At 30.5% G+C, this 25053-nt stretch overlaps 1 protein-coding gene across 1 annotated transcript; it reads right to left on the bottom strand.

Moving 5' to 3' along the window:
- Nucleotides 1-5606: 5606 nt before the first annotated feature.
- On the bottom strand, nucleotides 5607-8099 carry LOC145032008 (NAC domain-containing protein 87-like). Its single transcript, XM_078980671.1, has 3 exons — nucleotides 7834-8099; nucleotides 6719-6984; nucleotides 5607-6490 (listed from the first exon to the last, which is right to left on the bottom strand). Exons 1-3 carry the CDS (start codon nucleotides 7985-7987, stop codon nucleotides 5981-5983), a joined length of 930 nt encoding a protein of 309 aa, XP_078836797.1. The 5' UTR covers nucleotides 7988-8099; the 3' UTR covers nucleotides 5607-5980.
- Nucleotides 8100-25053: the final 16954 nt, after the last annotated feature.

Raw genomic sequence — 25053 nt, forward strand, 5'->3', positions numbered from 1 at the left:
GACTCATGGTTATGTATTGGAACCCAATTATTAATTGGGTTTTGTTTTGATGTTGATAGTTCGGGAATCTGTCATCCAATAGCTAGATTTTTATCCACGGGACTTCAACAGTGTGAGGTGACTTACCTTCTAGTAGAATTGGGTCGAAGGCACCAATACCGACCCACTAGTAGCTGATTATAGTAGAGATGATTGTCTTTGTGATAATTGTCTGGTATAGCACTTTTTGTTATGCTTTATGTGCTACTATGCTATGATATTATGAGATAATGGTAGGAGGGGTGGATTAGACCCCGTAACCGGTTGAGATAAACCGAAAGGTAGGTCGGGCACCCAGATATGCTTGACAATATAATGACAAATGCGGAATATGAAAGATCTAGTGAATCATTATACAAATCATGAACACATAGAGTAAATAAATATGGGTTTAATCTCTTGTCAGTTTTTTGATAGAAAGAGTACAAATGGGTTTGCTATTTTTCTCTCTAAAACTAACACTCCAAAATGATCATTACATAAATGAGTGTCACTCACTTCCTATTTATAGGAAAGACAACTCATTACACAATACAAGAGGGTAAGCACAAACTACATCCAAGCATGACTTTGCAACCTAACATTCCCCCCTCAAAGTTAGTATTTGATGTCTCAGCTTCAATATCCAAAGATCTTGCACGATCAAGACCAACTTCCCCTTGAAATGATATTGGTCTTCAAATCCACAAATGAATAGTAGAAGCTTCGAATACCAACTCTTCATTCTTCCCCTTTTTATAATCAAAAGAATGATTATAAAACCCATTAAGGATGAAAAGCGCCCGGGGAATAGTCTTTACATAAACCCCCCTTGATGTGTGCCAAAAATGAAACCACAAAAAACTTACATGGAAAAACAATCACGAAAAAGTCTTGAAAATTTTCCAATTTTTGTGAAAATTTTCGACTTTTGGGTGAGAGTTGCAAGAATTTCCCTAATCCGGGTAAAAACTATCAATAACAGAATTCTATAGGGACCTGTTGCGCCAAAAACAATCTAAAATGCGAAACACTCCCCCATTTGTGAAACCGCGTACAAAGCGTTGAGTCGCACTAACTACAAAGACTGAATTGTAAACTTCTCCATTTCTTAGATTTGTTAGTCCAATTTTGAAGTTAGGTATTATCTTCCAAGTCTTCGAAACTGTGGGGACTAAATGAGAAATATTGTTCATTCTTCAAAAACTTTTACTTCAATTCAATTGTGGGTGATCATTGCCATTTTGTTGATAGATGAGGGACTCAAAATGAAAATGATTGTTTTCTTCCCAATTCGTTTCACAGGAAGCATATTCGCTTTTCAAGTACAAGCTTTCAACAGAAAAAATGAAGCATAAAGGGTCATACATAACAAATCAAAAGCATCCCTTCACACGTCGAAAATTGACATCAACCCTTTGCTTTTCCATACGCAAGCCTTCGCTTTTTGTCTCAAATCTTCGTTCATCGATATCAAACCCTTCGAATAAAACACCAACTTTCCAGTCGACTTTATTCCCATTCATTATCAAACACTCGACCACAGTCCTTCATTATTCGCTTTTCATCTATAATACCTCGTCAACGAACCCATCGACTCCAAAATCGAATTTCCAACCATCAACATCTTTCTGTCTTCGATTTTACAAGTGAGAGGCCCTCGACCTGTAACCATTCGACTAATCACTCTTTGTTCTTCGCTTTCATTACAGGGACCTAAAAATTAAATTCTATATTAACGGTCCCTCAACCAAAATCGAACCATTGATGTCGATTTCCCTTTCATTACTTCAACTTTGAATCGTCAAACCTATAAGGGATTCGATTTTCAACCATTCGAAAATAACTATCACACGTTGAAATGTACAGACTCACATCTAACTACCATACAAAATCGATTTCGTTCCCAAGCAAACCATTCGAAATCAAAATAACCCAAATACGGTGTTCGCTTTTAACATATAAGGAACCCTCAATCCAAATCAAATCCATTCAATTTTGATTCCTTAATTAATTTCGACCCTTACGTGTTCAACTTAGACCCAAAAGTCGTTTCCATATACGAACACAAATCCAAATAAATGCGATTTTGTTCGACCTGATGTCAAAGATATTCGACTCCATGAACTGGTAACATAATCGAAATTCTAAGTCCAATTATAAACAACTTGAATCAAGTTTGAAAGTCGATTTTAACTTTTAGCTTTGACCATCGAAATGGTTCATCGACACATAAGATTGAATGAACACAAAAATGTATATGCGATCCGAGAGAAAGTATCGAACTGATAATTCATTTGGGCTTGAAAATTGGATCAATGAAGAAACAAAGTTTTGAAGTATGGGCTTAATGAACAGTGAACTAATTTGGAATTTTGGGCTTCGAAAACAAAATTTGGATGAACACTGAATTTCGAAAAAAAATTTGAATTTGAATTTGATTTTTGGGATTTTGATCTAAATAAAAATTGGATCAATCAATTTGGTAGAAAGGGCTTTGATCCAATGAGACAAATCGGTTAAAAATGAAAAACGCAAAATATGAATCGAAATCATGGACGTTTTGGAATCCATTTGAGAATTTGTAATATATTTTTGACGATTTGAGTTTCATTTGCAACGAATCAAATTTAGAAGATCTTGGTTCTTTTGTTGGAACGATAAAATCTCCAATTTGAACATTGTACCACCCACAATGCGTGTTGTACAACTCGTTCTCTGTGTTCTTCAAAGATCTAAGTACATCTTCATAAGAACCATTAACACTTTTGGGTTTTGACTTTAAATTCAATGCAACATTTGGAGATTGTTGCTTTGGAACCCAAATTTGCTTCATGAATTTCGGATTCACAACAACATTTGACGATTTTTGTTAGTAACCCGCTTGTTCTTCCATTTAATCTTCTTCTTCTTTTTCTTTCTCATCTTTTTTCATCTTTAAGATTTGATTTCAAGAACCACTTCATTCTTGACAACTTCAACTTTTAAGTTTGAATCAAATATTTTGGAGTTTGATACTTGTGAATTTCTTGGATTAACGGCTTTCGATAAGGAATCATTCCTTCAAACGAATCACAAGAACACAAAATATCATCGGTTTGAATTCCAATAGAGCAAAAAACTTTTTCATCTTCATGAAAATCAACTTGAATCTTCTTGTCATTATCTTCAAGAACATCACATTGAACTTCATAGTCTTGAACTTCAACAAACTTAAGACCATAAAGATCGTTTGGGTCTTCAATAAGAGAAATGTATTTCTTATTAAACAAATCTCTTTCTTCTCATTTCTTTTGATTTCTACTACGTACTAATATGGACAAAACAATTTTAGTCAACCATTCAATCTTACAAATTGGTTGAAACATCAAACTTCCATGACCATCGTTCAAACCTCCATAAAAAACCATATTACCCCATGAAATCAACTCGCTTAACACTAACCCATAAAATTGATTTTCATTGGATTTGTATTTGACATCTTCAACGATTACAACCCAAGAATCCTACGACAAGTCCATCATATTTGATCAATCGATGAGATCTTGAGTTTTTCTAGAGAGAGAAAGTGATAATCATAGAGATCTCTAGAGAGTGAAAGTAAATATGAACCAAATTCTAGAGAGAGCAAGTGACACAAATAAGTATTCTAGAGAGATTAAGGAATAATTCGATTTCTAGAACACAAGACACTCTCTAAACACGAAGATCAAAACACAATGAAGAATCATCAAATCTAGAATACCATCATGGATAAGTTCTTGATCATCAAGAACACATGCTCTGATAGTAGTGTTGATTATGATGACAAATGCGAAATATGAAAGATCTAGTGAATCATCATACAAATCATGAACACATAGAGCAAATGAATATGGGTTTAAGCTCATTAGTTTTTGATAAAAAGAGTACAAATGGGTTTGCTATTTCTCTCTCTAAAACTAACACTCCAAAATGATCATTACATAAATGAGTATCACTCACTTCCTATTTATTGGAAACACAACTCGTTACACAATACAAGAGGGTAAGCACAAACTACATCAAAGCGTGACTTTTCACCCTAACATTGAAGGTTACGGGGAGCTCAGTGAGCTGATCTTGAGGAATAAGTGGAAAACACTGACACGGTGGTGGAATGGATGAGGGATCATCTACTGTGTGGAAAGCTGCTGCGGCAGCATTGTAACTTGCTTGAGAGGCTGGTTGTTTCCCGAGGAAACCATTAGATGGTGGCTTGCGGGAATGCTACGAGGGTTTAAGATTATGTGGTTGGGGGTTGGGGGGGGGGGGGGGGGGGAGCGTGGAACAACCCTTGAGGGAGGAGTAGGCCATCCATAGGCAACCCATAGATAGAAATAGGGGGCCCAAGGGTTTGTAGGTAGAAATTGACCACCGGAAGATGATGATTAAGAGCGACGGTTATCAGATGAATCTCCTGTGTGCCAGTTTGAAGGAGAATGTTGATTTTGGGGTCGCCTATTATCAAATATGGTGTTGTTGGTGAGTAGCACAGTTGACGAGGAACCATGATCAAAGTGGGATGGTGAGGGTGTGTGGTTCTTGTTAACACAAAACTCTTCCGATACTAGGGTGGATCAGGCTTCAAGGACATATTCTTAAATTTTGGAGAGGGTCTTTGTGTTGTATAAGCATGGATATATTCTTAAATTTTGGAGAAAGACCATTAAGCATGTAGGTCACCAAGGTTTTCTGAGGAACAGGGGCTTCAATGTTTGCTAATAAATCAACAGTTGCTTTCATCTTCTGACAATACTCGGTGATGGAGTGATCAACTTGGACCAGGGAACGTAACTCATTGTCAAGCTCAATGGCATGAGAGTGTTTATTGTCTCGAAAAGAGCTTCAGTGTCATCCCAGATTGAGTGAGCTGTGGATTTTGGATTAAGAATCATTGTGAGAAGAGACTGTGTCATAGTGCCATAGAGCCAAGACTTGACAAGATTATCTAGGTTATCCAAATCTGAATCGGCAACATCTTTAGGTTTTGTGGTGCCATCAAGAAAACCATGGAGTCCATAAGCACGGTAATGAGCGAGGAAAAGCTCACGTCAGACATCACATGTGAAGGGTTTTGTTTTGCCTGTCATTGCCGAAGAAAAAAGAAAGGAATAATAGATGGAGGGAAGAGTGACAAATAGAATGGAGAAGAGAGAAAAATAAGGCCGACAAGAGTGCCAGGATCAATTAGAATATGATACCATGTTTTACAATGGATTTTCCCATTAAGATTTTATTGTGAACAATAGAATAAATACAGATTACATATGGGACAATACCACTAATACATTGGGCTATCTATTAGACTTAATACAGTACATAAAATGGTACATAATATACTTTAATAAGATAAAAAGTGCTAGAAAATAAATCAAATAATAGTTATTTATTTGTTAACGTAAATACCAAAAAGATAGTGTCCTTAAAAAGTACTGTCTACAAAGATTTTGATATATATGATACGGAATAGAACTTTACTATGCTAGATAGCTTCCAATTTCAGGCATATAGCCAACAAAATAGAGCTACAACATCCTTTACAAAAAATAAAAATAAATAAATAAATATAAAAAAAACCTCTAGCACTTAACTTATGCCTAAATACCACAAATTAATTCCAATGGTTTGATGGCGAGCTACACCTTTTTTGTTCCCGTCATGAAACTCATTTGTACAATTGAAAAGTTAACATTGATCACATCCGAAAGTAAATACAACATATATGCCAGGTAATTAACCAACAATTAACTACTTAACTAAGCTAGCTTAAAAGAATACAATAATCACAATGAAACTTTCCTTAATTTATTCCACCTTTATCCTACTTCATAACGATTCAAACCACACAGGTTTATTTCCGTTTTCTTTTGTACCTTCAAAAGCCCCGATCTAATCCCATGATAATCATATATTGTTAGTCCCAAATCTTATCCATTAAAGCTTACCACATGGAGTCCAAGTTAAATGGTTGCTCCTGTTGTTCCTGCTGCTGCAAAGATTCACAATTTCTAGTGGAAGACGCTTGTAAGCTCGGACTTGCCCCATCTAAAAAGTTGGAGTTCGCTTGTGGCATGAATTGATAATCAAAATTATTTGTAGCTTCTCTTTGTTGGTAATTTCTAAGTTGCAATGCTTTAATTAGTAGCGCATTCATTGAAAGGTTTGAACTTAGTATGCTAGATGGCCATGCAAGCAATGGAAGAGTGTGTGCCAAACTAATATCCAGGTTCATGTTCGTGTTGAGGTTGGTTTCCATGCCGTAATTATGAAGTGAAATGTTACCACTTAAATTTGCAATGCCATTTAAGTTCGGAAGCTCGATATCACCATAGTCATTTGCCATCGTGTTGGTATCACAAGGTGAATCTATTGACTGAGGCGAAGATGTGGTGCCCATTGGTTTTTTAGCTGTCGTGCTTTTTTGAAAAATTCGGCAAACCACCCATTCCTCCTGTAGAAGATGGTATAAGAATCCTCAAACCTACTATACCCTTGTTTTCTTTACACTTAAAAGAAAACAAACATAACAATCACAATATCACATATATATGTGTTCATATATATATATATATATATATATATATTTTTTTTACAAATTCATGATGTTAGAAATGGACAGAGATATGAGTATTTGAGGAAAACTTAATATAAAATGTCGGATGACTTGTTATGCACGTACCTTAATAGGTTTATAAGCATGTGTAGTTTCAAGTCTATACTCATGCATTACCCAGTTAGTTTTTTCACCTTTAGGAGCTCTACCCATGTAAAAAACTAGGGTTTTCTTCATTCCAACCAAGATTCCACCACGAAAGATTTCTTTGTCTTTTCCGGTTGTCTTCCAATAACCGGCTACAGTTGCACGGTTTGTTCGTAGTCCTGTTGGGTATTTTCGATCTCGCATGCTGAAGAAATACCATTCCTTTTCTCCCATTGAAGCTTTGGCTGCATACAACTTGTTAGATTAATTATCACTTCTCGTACTAGGTTTTCACTTGTTCATACACTAATTTGAAAGTATCAAACTAATTTATATTTTTCATATATATAGTTGTTTGTCCAACGACAAAAAGACAACTTGGAAACATATAGAATCATGAAATAGAAGGTAAAAAAGATTAGGTGCCCTCACCAATGACTAGCATCATGTACAATCAAAATGCGAAAGGTAAATAAATAAATATATAAGGCAACGTAGAAATTAGAACCTAACATCTTTATATTTTTCATTTTCTTTGCAACTAATGCAACCATCCGGAGACTCGGAACTGATAATAAAACTCCTACATGATATTACGTACTTTTTTTTTTTTTTTTTTTTTTTAAAATCAAATTTATTAATTTGTCACTTAAAATTAGTATAACTCTCTATCTATTATTTGGTACATATGATAAAGCACATCAAAGACCAATGTATCCATTTATGTTCATGATAAGATCATCAACGAAAAAATTGTGTAAGTTTCGGAAATTGAAAAAGTCTTGCTTTCATTTGTATACATGTATATATATATAATATACACAACAAAAATAAACATTAAAATCTCATTACTTTTTCCGACCATATAGAAAAAGAAAACTAGCATATCAATTGAAGAAGTAGATCGATCGGTTTCTTAATTCCAGGTCAAGCAACCTATTTTGGGCTGCATGTACTCTTTCTTTTGGTGGTCCGACAATAGCGTCCATCTAGCACCATGCTAGTTTTTGTTTGGAATAAAATCATAGTATTTCGGGAAAAAAAATCAATGGAAAAAGTAGATATATATACCCAAACATGTGTACAATATATACCTGGGAGGTCCCAAGGTTCGCATTTATTGAGATCAACCTCAGCAACTGCTTTGGAAGTGAAACTTGAATCAGTAACCTTTTGACTGAGATAAAAAGTGATAAGTTCTTCATCGGTTGGATGGAACCTAAATCCAGGAGGAAGACTCTCTTCCATCCGTAATTAAGGAAGTGGTTGGATTGGATCAGAAGAGTTTGAGGTTAGCTGTTAATGTGGAGCATCTCTCTTGTGGTTTTGTATAGCCCACAGCCTTCATCAAGAAGCAGCCACCTATAGATTAGTCGTCTTTTAGCTTTGATTATAACAACTAACTCTTTGACAAAGATGGGTTGGTATATAGTGGATAATTTTGTTTCTTTTTGTCTTTTGTTAAAAGTGTGTTTTCACTTGAATACCCCTCTAGAATATTGGAATAATTAATTAATGTAGGACCCAATTGATTTTATTTCACACTTGTGTGTAAGTGAATGGAAATCGTTTCGAAAATAACAGGAAATGCAATTGGATAATTAAAAAAAATACTTTACATAGTAATTATCAATCAGTAACTCTTTCATAGTTTCGTTACATTCAATATCAATCAACTTGGCACGATTATCACTCGTGACCTCTTCTAGTTCTTGCATCCCATCAAGCTTGAGCTCGCATGAATCACATTCAATTTTTAAATTTGTTGATTAATTATATTGCAGAACATTCTTATCATAAGCTTCAAATTAAAGAGCCAAAGAATGGATCGCATCCATCTGAAAGTCCTTCCATGGATAACTCATGGTTTTCACAACTTCCAAGAAAGCTATATCTTTGTCACCCTTTTCATGTGTTTGCTCCCCCAGCCCCATCTAATCTCAGAAGCCATGATGGATCTGAATCGGAAGATAGAATATCACCCATGTAAAAAACAAAAGAATATATTAATGTTCTAACAGATGGATGAGTCATGGTATAAACAACTCCAAGTGGAGTATAAAGTTAGAAAAGACTTCTTCTTAGGGCACTGGTACACGACTTCATTAGCTTGACATATTACCAAACATCTCATCAACCCTTGGTCAATAGGAGAACTAAAAGTGGATGTAAAAATATAGGACAATTTAAATTGCTTCCTACTTAGTACTCATGTGTAAAATATTAATTTTTTTCCTCATCTCTTCTTATGATTTTGATACTTGTGGTGATCTTATGAATAGGAGGATAAATAGAAATATTTAAAAAGAGGGTATTTAACATCTCCAATATTTTAACAAATGAATATAATTTAAAACTTATTATTTTTTGGATACTGCAAATCACTATGATTAATGACAAGTATAAGGTGCCGTTTGTTTTTTTTTTAAGCGAAAATATCTAAAGTCTACGGACATTCTCTACAACCTTCTGTAGCAGAAGAGGAGACCAAACGACTGTAACATGTGATAAAAAGTTTGTTTGTAAAAAGCTTTGAAGTAAAAAGGTCAAATGTTGTGTCACGTAGTACACGCAGAACACTTTTTAAGTTTAAGGTCATCTGAAAAACAAATAGTTGTGAATAGCCAAGTGTTGCACGTGGCTGCGCAGCAAAACAATAATTGGTCAGAAGTGATTTAAAAAAAAAAAAAAAACAAATAACATCTAAATCAATGTCTAGTTTTAATGGTAATACCAACGGTTTCATTGCTTATAGTAGAGATTGCTACATACGGAGGTTATGCATGGTATTTTCGTTTCCCTTCGAGTTTTTTATTTTTTATTTTTTATTTATTTTTTTAATTTTTAGACAATGGTAATTTGAAAATGTAATTACAAAACAATTGTGGTTGAGATTTTCTAATATATAAAGGTACATATAAAAAGTATTGATTGAAGTATTAGTTATAATATTACCATAATTAATGTTTATTGCATTTAATTATGATAATATTTTTATAATTATTGTTTCGATTAATGTTTTTTATATATGTTCTTAAAACGCATATTAGAAAATCTCATAATTTGCAAATTATTTACCAAAAGATGGTGATGGGTAAATACATGTACGACCCACATTATTTGTTAATAAGGAGAGATTGAAACGTAAATTCATGTCTGTCTTCAAAAGACGATGGAAGTTTCTTTCACTACCAAGAAACCAAGAGCTCCACCGTTGGATTCTAAAGCATCGCATATTTGCATGGGAATCTATAATATGTAGAACATTAATTAACCATGTTTTTGTTAATTTATTAGTTTTGAGTATTGATGAATTTGCAAGATCACATGTTAATCCCGCTAAAAAATACTTTTTTTTTTGTTATTTTCTTCAAATATACATTAAAATGTAGGTATATCACTTAATTTCCCTTAAAAAAAATACTATTAGTATTAGGTAGTTGGTAAGTATGTTTTACAACTACAATTATTTGGTTAAAACCTCCGCTACATGTATGATATAATGCTACCTATTAATTATTAAAAATCAGTTTCCAACTCATTAACAAGTAATCGAATTTGGTCCGCTGAACAGCCTACCCTACCAAAATAACATATGTTGAACTTTAAAAAAAATCATTTGGATAGGATGAGTTTTCAGATAATACCACCAGAATAAGCCCAATTATATGGCTCCTTAACATCATCAAGAATCTAAAACTAAGATATGCACCAAGCTAGTCCATGTCAAAAATTGTTATTCATTCGTTTAAATATATCGTTGAAAAAAAATATAATTTATGTCAAGAACAGTTGATGTAGTATAATATTTATTAATACATGTTTTTATTGTTTTTCAAGACATTTATTTTCATTTATATATTATTTTAAAATTAAAATAGTGAACCATTACAGACATATTATCAAACACATTTGATGTGGCGTTTGAAACACAAGTTGTTAAACTATAATTTAATATGTCGAGTGCGTGTGAAACCCAAAATTTCATATGAATCACCGTCAATCATGCACCACCACCGATACCACTATAAATACCTTCTGAATGATCACCAAACCTATCGCCCATAAATCATAATCAAACAACGTGGACCACCTTTCACTAATTGCCACTCTACTCCTGATCTCCACCGTCACCATTGAATCCATAACCATCGGAGCATCCCCAGCTCCATCTCCAACGATAAGTAATCACTTCATGAATTAAACCAATCCCTACGAGTTTCTTCGTTAATTTATGTGGTGTTTGCTGTTTCTACTTATGAGATTTTATCGATTTGAATGATAAGGTAGTACATTACTGAAATATTGTGATGGGAAATGTGCATACAGCTGTTTGAAATCTAGTTGGAGAGACAAATGCTCTAAATATTGTGGGAGGAAATGCAAGGTTGTGTGTCTTTAGGTCCTTATGTTGACAAGGTAAGCTCGATGTCCTTGCTACCATATTAGAGGGTTAGAGATGTAAATAGGGTTAGTAGAAGGTTTAAAGTGTAATTATATGTCAAAATTAGTTGTGGTTGTTAGTTGTTATTCCTTCTCTAGCATATGAAATCAGTTGATTGGTTCAATGCAATCTGAGAAGTTTTTTTTTCCTCCGTTCTATTGTTTGATATGGTATCAGAGCCACATAGCTCATTTTTGCTCAGTTCTTGATCAATCTTGATCGATTCTTTTCATATTCTTCTTTTGATCTTTGATTTCTAAAATCGATTTGCCATGTCTAGATATTAACCTGAAAGTTCACAAAATTAGAACATTTCATCGATTGATGATAAAATGTCACCTTATTACATTCATCATTCAGATAATCTCAGTTTCATCCTTGTTTCTCAACCACTTACTAATGAAAATTATCTGCCATGGAGAAGATCAATTATGATTGCTCTTTCTGTAAAAAATAAGGTCAAATTCATCAATGGATCTTTACCTGAACCTCCTATTTCTCAAATCATCAATCATAGTTCATAGATGTGAAATAATCAGCTATTTGTTTTGTGGATTCTCTATTTTGTTTCTAAGGAAATCTCAACGAGCATCATGTTTGCTGATTCTGCTTAGATAATTTGGAACATTCTCAAGCATCGCTATCAACAGAGCAACATAACCCTGATCTTTCAAATTCGCATAGAAATTGTGAATCTTAATCAAAATCAAGATTCAGTTGGCATCTACTTCACAAAATTGAAATCGTTTTCTGAAGAACTTGAGAATTTCATTCCAAAATGCTCGTGTGGAAAGTGAGAATGCGATGGTGTAAAATAAATTGAAAAATATTTTCAGTCCGAACAAATTATGAATTTCTTGATGAGGTCAAATGACTCGGTTTCTGTAACTCATGTCTAAATCCTTCTAATGGATCCATCACCTTCTATCAATCATGTCTTCTATCTTGTTGCCCTAGAGGAGAAATAACAAGTCATCTCGACTGATCATTAACATACATTATTAGTTGCTTAAGTATCAAAGTCTACGAACAATAGACCTGTTAACAACAATAAAAATCAAAACAAGAGATTCAACAACAAAGATAGTCCTTTTTGTACACATTGCAACTTTTATGGACATACTATTAATAAGAGTTACAAACTCCATATATCTACCAGGGTACAAAACCTTAACATTGTTTACAAAATGGAAATCCATATGTTAATTTATGGTTTTCTTAATTTTCATTTATTTCAAATGGCACATATTACTAATTTATATATGTAATGTATTTATTATATTAAATCTATATATGTAATCTATTTATTATATTAGATTAAATTAAATGTAACACCAAATGCAAAAGAATAGATATATTCTTTCCTGTTTCTAACTCCTAAAATTAAGGTATGTTCGAGCTCATTTTACATATCTTTGAGGGTGTTTGGGATTTTATTTTGAAATTAAAAATGATTTATTTTTTCTAAAATGACATATTGACTTATTAATTTGGGAAAATGAGATTTTAAAAGTGTTTGGATTATCTTTTTCATAGCAACAGTCAATAAGTCAATAAGTTAAAAAATATTTAGCTAACTTATTGATTTTTGCTTATTTTTTTATTTTAGTAAGTCATAAATTATTCTAAAAAATCACAAATTATAACTTCTTCAATACTCATTTTGAAAGACTAAACCAAAAGTTGTTTTACAAGTTCTTATTAAGTATCCAAACATTATTTTAAACTTATTGATAGGTTACCTTCGAAAGAAAAAAAAAATTAATTCATTTTACTATAAACATGTTCCGGATTTCATTTTGCAAAATTTTGGGTCTATGGTTTAATTTAATTTGTTATAGCCTTTTATTAAAGTTTCAAGGAAATTTCAAATGGAAAATATATTTTTAAATTTCAAGAATCATTTATGTTTAGCAACAAATAATTTACATCCTTTATTTTTACACGAGTTTATTAAAAAAACTTAATATCAACTTGTAAATATTAAAAAATTATTAAAGTAATGTTTTTACATATATACGAAGATTTTATTAAATAAGCACGTAATTGAACTCAAAGTACTAAAAATTAGTAATGACATATTCTAAATAAGTGTTATAAATCACAAATTTCTAACTACCTTTTTTAATACAATATTATATATTTTATTGCTAAGGTTACTATCATTGTCTAAAATTAATATTTTTAATTCATCTTTGTTTTTAATTATTGACAATCCAAAGTACAACGGTTTATATATAATACATTTGTTGTCTCAAAATGAATAAATAAGCCTAGTGATATTATTGACAATAGTAAGTATGAAATAGTAACATTTAAAAACTATATGTATCGTTATTTTGCAAAAATACACATAATAAATCTATATGTATTGGTTATTTTGCAAAAAACACACATAATAAATCAAGCAATGAACTGAATATAAATGTGTAACATAAAATTAGGGATCTAAGTTCAAAATAAATGTCATGATAGAAACAGAAATACCATTTGACGTGGCGGATGTATCATTAGATTTTCTGTTATCTAAATAATTTTTTTCTAATTTTTCTAATTTTTCTTTATCATGGATAGATAATGGACTTATAATATTAACATTGTAAATAGATTGAAAACTTGAATGCTCATATCCATATGATATATTTGGGTTGACATTTTCTCTATCACCGCGCGTGTGTGTATCTTTACTATCTTATAAAACAAATCCCACTATTTCTAAAAATAAATTGAATAAAATAATAATATTTTTTAAGACGTCCAAATCATTAAGCTAATTGTACAACTAATCACTAATAAAATAATATTAAAATTTAAACAAACTCCTATAAATCTTCTCTTCCAAGGTTTTGAGCAGATCTTTTTTCATCCAAATAAATACTCAACACCCTATAATTTGGTCATTTCATGAATTTTCTTTATTTTTAATATAACATGTTTCCTAAAACAAACTAATGATTGAATTGAAAATAATCATTCTGCATGGAAAAGAAATTAATTGTCGAAACAAAGTATTTGTCGTTCGCCGCTTTGCGCGGGTAAACGGCTATTATATATATATATATATATATATATATATATATATATATATATATATATATATATATACTAGCCGTTACCCGCGCACAGCGGCGGGGACAAATAGCTTCTTTCAACGATATTTTTTTAACGAAAAATGTTATGCTCCAAAAGAAAGTTCATGTCGTGGGTGAGAGGAAGGGCGGTAGTCGTGATAGTGATTGATTGAAGGCGAAAGGAGGCAGAGCGGCTGTGGTGGTGGTGGTTATACTGTCTTGGTTACTGGTTAGGGTTCTTCGAGAGAGTGTGCGTATATTTCTTACTTTGAAGGGATTACGAATATAGATATTCTGAGATTGTTTGTTACCAATGTGAGAGAAGAGATCCTCTATAAATTGTTGACATTGACCGCTTCAAATGGTTGAAGTGTTGAGATTGACGGGTTCAATTTGCAAATGAATTCTTCTATTAATTTGATACGAGATTTTTAAGGGATAAAGGATATGGTTAAAGTTTTAATATTATTATATTATAAATGGGTTGTACTTCAAGCTTAATAGTTTAGACGTATTAAAAAAATAATATTATTATATTCAATCTATTTATAAAAATAGTTAGATTTCTTTTATAAGTAGTAAATATATATATATATATATATATATATATATATATATATATATATATATATATATATATATATATATATATATATATATATATAAAAACTTGTCTAAATATCTTAAATTTTGTTGCCTATAACCTACATCTATCGTAAAGAAGTAACGATAATGAATAATAAAATATATCGGTAACGTGACATGAAAATTTGATACGATATAAAACAATATTTTTTAATTGAAAGTTTACAAACAATAAAATTAATTTAACATGTAGCTAAACAATTACCAATTGCTATGGTTGACATAGCATTCGATTGTTTATTATCAATAAGTAAGCTTCTTTTTAGATTAATAGACACGAATGGTCCCTATGGTTTAACGTAATTTGCACGTTTGGTTTTGTATTTATTTTTTTAACTTGGAAGGTCCCTATTGTTTGTTTTTATTTCGCACTTGATCCCTGACTTACCTAAAAGACTATATTGCCCTTGATTTTTTTAATTTATTTCAATAAACACACATCAACCCCACTTCCACCTCATCTTACCTTACCTTACGTTAACTACCCCACCCTATTTAAATAAATTAAAAAATCAAGGGCAAATTATTTTTTTGGAAAGACAGGGACCAAGCGCAAACAAAAACAAACTGTGGGGATTTTCCGGGTTAAAAAAATAAGTTAGAGACCAAATGTGCAAATTACCCCAAACCATAGGAACCATCCGTGTAATTTACTCTTTTTTTAAGAATTAATTTAGTAAAATTTTGATATTACAAAGTAAAATTTATTAAAATTTTGAATTTGAAGCAGCCTAAAATGACGATTCACCGTAAATTTCTTTATTTTGTAAATTTAAATTTAAAAAATACTTAATAGTTAATATTTATACCTTTATATTTAACTTTTGTTTTAATCAATCGGTGTACCTTTCATATTTAACTTTTATTTTAATTAACCCGTATAATACACGGGTTTCACATCAAGTGTCATAATAAGATCCAAAAAGGATTTAAATTTACAATGACACACATTTAATATAAGTTTATTAAAAAATCAATTAAAACTCTTATCTATATATAATTATCTTTTATAAATGCATATGTGTCAAGATCATTTAACTTTTATATCAACTATAATATGATATGTGTTTCGTGGCAGTTCGAATAACTTTTTTTTTCTTCATGTTTACATATTTAAGTGTTTCTTTGGTTTTTTCTCTATTGTTGTATCTATTTTATGTGTGCAATGTATTGAGGAAATTATGCTAGTGTAGTAGAAGATCAAAGGTAGGGGACCAAAAGTGTCAACTCCACAAACTAATATGGAAAAAATAACATGACGTGGTACATTTGGTGAATGTTAGGGACCAAAAGTAGAAAAATCTTGAAACATTTATGGCCAGCAGGGGAGAATATCGAAGTTGGGAGACAAAAAGTGTCAGCTCCACAAATTAATGTGACAAAAACTTGAGGGGTAACATTTGGTAAATACTATCGACCAAAACTGGCAAAATGTTTGTTTCTATATTATGTATGTATAATGTTTTTTAGGGAAGTAGGGTAATATAATTGAATATCGAACATGGGGGTGGGGTGGGGGGAGTGAGGACCAAAAGTGTTAACTACATAAATTATTATGTCAAAATTTTATGATGTCACGTTTGGTAAATGTTGCCAGGTATCAAAAGTAGCAAACTCTTGAAACCTTTATAAATAGAAGTGAAGAATATTGAAGATGAGAGAATCAAAAGTGTTATCTCCGCAAATTAATGTAACAAAAGCTTAAGGGTGACATTTGGTAAATGCTAGAAACCAAAAAATACAAACTATTGAAACTTTTGTGGTTAAACTAGAACAACCAAAAAAACTATTGTTATAAAATTTTCCCATAATTTACAAAAATGTCATTATGCAGTTTCTTTTTATAGAAAATAGTCCATGTGTTTAGAAAAATACAACAATAGTCCCAACCTAACAGAAAAATTTGCAAATTAAACCCCCCACACTCCACCACAATATATTATCATGTTTCGTCCTTGCATTTTTTGGGTTTCACGCTTTCGACACATAAAATTTCTAAGTATTTCATGTACAATTAGCAAGTCATACCAAGTTCTCCAAAGTTCACATGGAACTCTAAATTATCTTTCTTGGAGATTATCTTAACACATATTAAAATAATACTATAAGTTTTTAAAAACCTAACAAGTCATATAGTTAAGATGTTACAGTACTTTATTTATATATATATATATATATATATATATATATATATATATATATATATATATATATATATATATATATATATATATATATATATATATATATATATAAATAAAAGGTTCTAAGTGATACCATCAAATTTTGTGAGATATTAGAACACAATCTTAATAATTTATTTTGGAGATTAAAATAAAAATTAAAAATCAAAATAAATGAAAGTTTTTGAAAAAAAAATTAAAATATTCTTTTCTTCATTTTTTATTTTTTATGCAATAAATAAATAAAAAAAGTTACATATTTCTTCAAAAAATATATGAAAAATTCGAATAAAATATTATACTGTAAATATTCAAATCGAATTTTAACAATGTTATAATATTCTACTAGAATATTAAACTATAAATATTCAAAAAATTCTAATAAATATTCGAATATTCTAACAAATCTAAAAATTCAAACAGTATATTATAATATTTTAACATATCCACAAATTTTAGTAGAATATTAAGATATTCTAACATTCTAAAAATTATATTTAACTATCTATAGTATAATATTTTGTTAGAGTATTTCACTCATATTTTGAAAAGAACCGTTTGTTTTTCTTCTATTTATTCTTTTTTTTTTTGGATAAATTAAATAATGAAAATAATATTTAAAAATGAATTTTTGGATTTTTCCTATTATTTTGTATTTTTTAATTTTTTTATATTTTTTTGATCTCCAAGATGAGTGGCTAGGATATTATTATCATGTCTCACAAAATTAATATGGTCTCAAATAAACCTTTATCTCTCTCTCTCTCTCTCTCTCTCTTTCTCTCTCTCTCTCTCTCTCTCTCTCTATATATATATATATATATATATATATATATATATATATATATATATATATATATATATATATATATATATATATAAGAGTTTATTTGAGATGAACATAATGTTGTGAGATCGTTTGACCAAATTTTTTAATGAAATATTTTAATATTCTATTGTTCGTAAAAATAAAATATGCAATATATATTCTTACATTATATGTTTTAAAATATTTCAATATAAAATATGTTAAAATTATTATTTTAGATTATTATAATATTAACATATTTAGTTTTTATGAACACTAGAAAATTAAAATATTTCACTAGAAAAAAGTGGTCTTATAGTCTCACAAAATTAGGTCATTTCACATAAACTTAGGTCATGTTTGATAACCATCTTTTCAAACCCATAAAGATCTTTATGACTGAATGAGTCGGAAAAACCGTTTGATATGCACAAAAAAGTTCAACTCTCTCGGTAAGATGGGTCTTTCCCACCAAGCTACAAACCCATGTCTTGATGAAAAAGAAAAAGGCGTCAAACAATTGTATCCTACAAAAAAAAAAGAAAAAAAAACTCGGTGCCCCACGATCGTCTACATCAGCGCCTCAATCATGTATCATCAACCTTCATCGGGTTGTCCCTTCGCCGGCCAAGACGTTTTTTTAGAATCCGTTTGTTGGGAAATATGAATTTTTTTATTTGTTTCCAATATGTTTCAATTAGTAATTTGTTCTTTTTTTTTTCTTCTTTTATCTTTCCTTTCTTCTGATTTTTCGATATCTGAGAGTGTCATTTCAAAGTTTGTGAAATCAAAATTAAAATCATTTTATGTTTCATCTGATTTCGAGCATAAGAGGAGATATATGTTGAATTTTGTTCAAATTCTTCTTATATGTGCTGTTTTTTTATTATATATGTTGAATTTTGTTCAAATTCATATTATAGGTGTTGTTTTTTATTAAACATGCTGAATTTTATTTAAATTCATATTATATGTGCTTTTTTATTATTATTATATATGCAGTTTTTTATACAAAGATATTGAATTTATAAACATATATGTTGGATATTGATTGTATTTATTGTTTTTTTATTATACATCGCGTTATAAAATAATAGGGTAATATAGTTATTTTTTATCATTCAGCACAGTCAGCCAGATGTACAATCAAACAACATGGTTTTTTTTCCAGTTAGAAAACTTTTCTCATACAGCAAACACTTTTCAAGATACGGGACCTTAACCATATATATATATATATATATATATATATATATATATATATATATATATATATATATATATATATATATATTTGAACTTATTTATTTGATGATAATGATGCCTACTTTTTCATAGTCCCATATATAAGTTAAACATTTATTGAGTTTATTTATTTAAGAGAAAATGATAAAAATAGCCATTTACATTAATGACATTACAAAAATAGCCAAAAAATATCGAAATTACAAAACTAGCCAATGATTTCGCAGATGGAAATGCCCAATCTGCGAAATCAGCATGCCATATGCGAAAGTACAAGCAACTAAAGCACAACTGTGCTTTAGGTGCTTGTACATTCGCAGGTGGTTTTTTTTTTTTTTTAAATTTTTTTGTGTATATATAGGGGTAATTTCGCAGATGGAGAAGGTCCATCTGCGAAATACTCTCACTCCTATCTGCGAAATACTGATTTTTTTTGTATTTATTTATTTATTTATTTATTTTTTTAGTTTGACTATGAAATGAATTGGTTTGACTACGAAATCATGTTGCTACATGATTTCGTAGTCAAACCAATTCATTTCATAGTCAAACTATTAAAAAAAATACAAAAAAATCAATATTTCTCAGATAGGAGTGAGAGTATTTCGCAGATGAACCTTCTCCATCTGCGAAATTACCCCTATATATACACAAAAAAATTAAAAAAAAACAAAGCGAAAGTACAAGCAGCTAAAGCACAACTGTGCTTTAGTTGCTTGTACTTTTGCAGATGGCATGCTGATTTCGCAGATGGGGCATTTCCATCTGCAAAATCGTTGGCTATTTTTGTAATTTCGATATTTTTGTCTATTTTTGTAATGTAATTAGTGTAAATGGCTATTTTTATCATTTTCTCTTTATTTAATTGTTAATGTTGTATGAATATGTAACACTTTGGTTTTAAAATAATAATAATAATAATAACTTATACTATTTATGAAATAGTTCGATGATAGAAGTATACTAGTATTTGTTGAGATATAGAAGCACACAAGCAATAGTTACGACCCTAAAAGTGGTTTCTGATATCAAATAGAGTAAATATCTTGTTGATTAATGCAATGTTTCTTTAAAGTAAATTTTGAATCATAATATTTTGTTCTATATGACGACCATTACCAAATATTGATAACATTCATATTGTTAAGAAGATTTTTAACTTTCTTTTTATGTGGAAACTTCAAATGTTTAATTAGTAATACATTATACCTCAACTTTATATAATATTCTAATATTTCTTTCAACTCTTTAAAGTATAGATCTAATTTCAATCGTTAGATCAGTATGATTGGTTTTGTTCTTTAATATGATTGGTTAGTATCGTGTTCTTATTTCTCATAAAATGGCTTCAAATGAATCTCTCTCTCTCTCTCTCTCTCTCTATATATATATATATATATATATATATATATATATATATATATATATATATATATATATATATATATATATATATAAAAGACAATTATAAATTTATGAGATCGTTAGACCAAATTTTTTTAATGAAGTAGTCTAATATTCTATTGTTTGTAAAAATAGAATATTAATATATTATAATATTATATGTTGTAGAATATTTCAATATAAAATATATTAGAATTATTGTTTTAGAATTTAAAATATTTTATTAAAAAAAAAGGTCTTACGGTCTTACAAAATTAAATCGTCTCACGTGAGTTTAACCTATTTGAACTTAATGATTTGATGATTATGATGTCTACTTTTTCATAGTCACATAGATAAGTTAAATATATTGAGTTTATTTATTTAATTGTTGATGTTGTATGAATATGTAACACTTATTTTGTTTTTTTAAGTAAAAAGAAAATAAAACTTATACTGTTTATGAAATAGTTCGACCATAAAAGTAGACTGGTAGTTGTTAAGATATAGACGAACACAATCAATAGTTATGACCCTAAAAGTGTTATCTGATATCAAATAGAATATTTATTATAGGACACGTAAATATCTTGTTGATTAATGCAATGTTTCTTTAAAGTAAATTATGAATCAGAATATTGTGGTATTAACAACCATTACCAAATATTCATAACATTCATATTGTTAAAAGATCTTTAATTTTCTTTTTTGCGGGAAACTTCAAATATTTAATTAGTAACACATTATACCTCAACTTGATATAACATTCAAATATCTCTTTCAAGTGGTTAAAAAATAGATCCAATTGCAATTCGATAGATCATTATGATTGGTTTTGCTATGCTAAATTTTAGAATGGTTTTGCTGTCCTAAATTTTAGAATTGTATCATTCCTAAATTCTTCTTGAGACGAGGTTGTCTTAATGATTATAGACTTATTGTGTGTATTTGACACGGAACATTTGGAAATTTATATCTTCTAGCATTTGGCAAAAGATTTCGTTTGAAACAAAAAATCGCATTTAGCACTACAAACTTTTAGCATTTAGATTAAACAAAGCGCTACAAATTTAAAAGTTATATCACGTAACTTTAACAAAAAAACTACAACTATTAATTAGTTTTGCCGAACACGATTTAGTTTTCGTGCATATTGATAAATTTAGAGCAAAATGCAAATTTACATAAATGTAATTTGTTAGTTTTTTGGTGTTCATCATTAAAATCTTTACAACTTGTATTATATGTCTAAAATTAGGATTATTTATTTAAATTATTATTAATTCATTTTGGTCCAACCACATCGCTCTCGTTCTTTTTCAAATATGATGAAACTTTTCAACCGCTTACTGATCACCCTTACTTGTATCTCAACCATCTTATTGTTGGTGATTTTATATCACTAATATTATTTAAATGTAATGGGGTTAATTTGTTGATCAATGTCACTTTGACAATTATCGAACAAATTAGTATGGTGCGGAGTGCACATTTGTTTGATTTTGTTATTGTTGAAAGTATACTGTTATTTAGAGGCGAAGCCGCTGAAGACGGGGGTCCGGGGGCAGCGCCCCTGGCTGGGGTCGGAAATCCGTATTTTGATTAAAAAAAAACACCCGGTTTTGTGATCCATTTATAGACCCGGTTTTATGGTAGTTTATGACAGGTAATATGATCGTTTTTGGACAGGAAGTTATTTATATATAACTACCATATGGCAGTTTTAAGAAAGAAAGTTAGTTTCTGTTATATATGATCAATTTCGGATTCTCTTTTTGGGTATAGATTCATAACATTTTCTTCATTTTATATTCTAGAAAAATAGTGAGTTTCATCCGATTAGAGATTTTGAGTGTACTCTCGAAATGCTTTAATCTGAAAGTGTTTCACAACTCTCACTGATCCAAGTTTATCTATACCCTGAATTTCTAACACTTATCACCATCTGCGGGATATTAAAACAATGTTGTTTTCTTTTGAAAATAATCTATGTAAATTCATCTCATTCTACCTGAAAAACAAAAATAAAAAACAAGATGATGCTAGGCTCTCCAACACTAATAGCTCAAGTGGCAAGTTACGATGGCCCAAAGGATGGATGATGAAAGGGAGAGATCTATGTTCTAAATAATTGTTGTTTTTTAATAAGTTACTTAAGGCGTCAATATTATATATATATATATATATATATATATATATATATATATATAGTATGTTTCTTACTATACAAAATACATATACTCTTACGGTGTGACGCCAGATACAAACCTTGAAGCTATGACGCGTCCAGGCGAGTCTGTATCAAGCTTTTTAGAATAATAGGAGAGATAGATGGTGATCTCCTCCATTGAAAAGATCTTCAGCCTCTGGGAAATAGATCTAGTGCTTGTTAACAACCAGACACAATATAATATTAGGGTTGTATAGTAAAGGGTCAAGACAGCCATTCTGGAAGTAGTCTAATGACGATTAAGAGAGATATAATGGATTTGGCGGAGGTGGTAGCCATCTAGGGTCAAGAATATGTCCTCCATTTGTTATCGTCTCTAGCAAGAAGGGTGGTGTTAGTACCAACACTGTTGTCTGGATAAGCTTTCACGACAAAAATGGTGAGAAAGAAACATTGAGAATAAGAGGGACTACGTATGTTAAAGAGAGTGGTTTGGTGGGCGTAGGCAATTTTGTGTCCCATTAGCTATTTTTCTAATATAAATATATTAAAATATAAGCTAAAATGGAAAAATTAAATTAAAGTTGGAAAATAATAGTATACGTTTTGGGAAGTATTATGTCTAATAGTTATGATATCGTAAGCATCCAACCATAATGGACTTATAGTGAACTTTGTTGCCTTGTATTAAGAAGCGAGAAAAAATCAAGACGAAGAAAATGTAATGAGGGTTTTTCACTCCCATAATAAAGTATGCTCCTTATTCACCATTAAATCCCTTGTAAGAATCGTCCCAAGTGAGAATGACCACCACCAACAACAACAAGAAAACATTTCATTGTCTCAAGTCAAAAGGGTTAGGACACCTCATGAAAGATTATTCAAACAAAAAAGTTATGACATTAGTTGATGAGGAAACACCACCCTTAAGTGATATGGATAAGAAATCGGTGCTCGTCAAGTAACTAGATGAACCGGTGTATATTATTGACTGCATAATCTTTAACAATCCAAGATGCCTTGAATGTTGTTGTCTTAAAATCCATTGATGATAACTCATGCATTGGTCAATTTTTTTCACACCAAATGCACCCCAAAGGTATGTGACAAGATCATTAACAATGGAAATTAAAAGTACATAGTATCATCGAGCATGTGATTAAATGTAGAATATCATCTTGAGCCTTATGAATTGGCATAAATAAATAAGTGAAACGTTGTCATTGTAAGTAAGTATGTCTTATTTAGTTTTCTATTGGTAAGAGGTATAATGATGAAGTATGATGCACGATTGGCCTAATGGATGCATGTCATATTCTTTTAGGAAGGCATATAGCATCAAACCTCTAATGAGTAATTTGATATGTTACTAAATTAAATGGTTAAAATCATTAGAGAAAATCAATTTGTAGAAATGGGTCCCAAATAGCCAAGGATTTTACATTTTGAAGGTTTAACGTGTCAACGAATAAAGGATATGTTGCTACATGGTTCTCCACGTCGTGTTGATAGCTATTTTGTTAGGACTTTGTCTAATGAACACTCTGGAGATCACACGGCACAAAAATGTACAAACATTAGGTTAGAATGCCATACCGAGGGGTCAACCCCATTATTGCTCTTTGATTCCTAAGTTAGATATTGATTTGTACATGCTTAGGAATATATTGCTAAAAGATGATTCTATCAGAGATGGGATTACCCTCTTTTATAGGCGAGGTCTAATCTTGTATGTACCTTTCTTATTCATTCCTTATGTTGATCTATTGGCCACATGGGTAGAAACATTTAATAAAATAATCCTCATTTTTCGGTGTTTCCTGGGATGTTATTTAGAGGATCTTATATAGAATATTCACTATCAGTTTGGAAAGATAAACATTTTCTGGAACGTGTAGCATTATTTGAGCTTTTTGTTTCGTCCTTTACCAACTTGCTCCAGTATGGGTCATTCTTGATACCCCATAATCCCCCTGGCCTAATTGTTAAAAATGGTTGCTAAATCATTTTCAATAACTAGGCTTAAGTATGATGTTAAATAGGCCGAGTATGGGAGCAATTGATAGTTTGCTACACACACACACACCTTGGTGTCTATGATAGCATTTACTTGATTGATTTGGCAACATATATTTTTCATGCTTCGCACTCCTTATAAATACTTATCACATCCATCAGTCTCCTGTCTATTTCTTATTCCATATTCACCATTTGTGTCTTCCTTTTGCTTCATTTCTATAACATTATCATGTCTTGCCCGATAATGCCTATGTTGCACTCATATGTTACCTATGAGCGTCTTGATAAGATTTTTGAGAAGTATCACCTTGTTGAAGAATATGACATCATTCTGCCTGGTCCCGTA

Source organism: Lactuca saligna, chromosome 2 (genome assembly GCF_052625555.1).
Source record: "Lactuca saligna cultivar CGN05327 chromosome 2, ASM5262555v1, whole genome shotgun sequence".
NCBI lineage: Eukaryota > Viridiplantae > Streptophyta > Magnoliopsida > Asterales > Asteraceae > Lactuca > Lactuca saligna.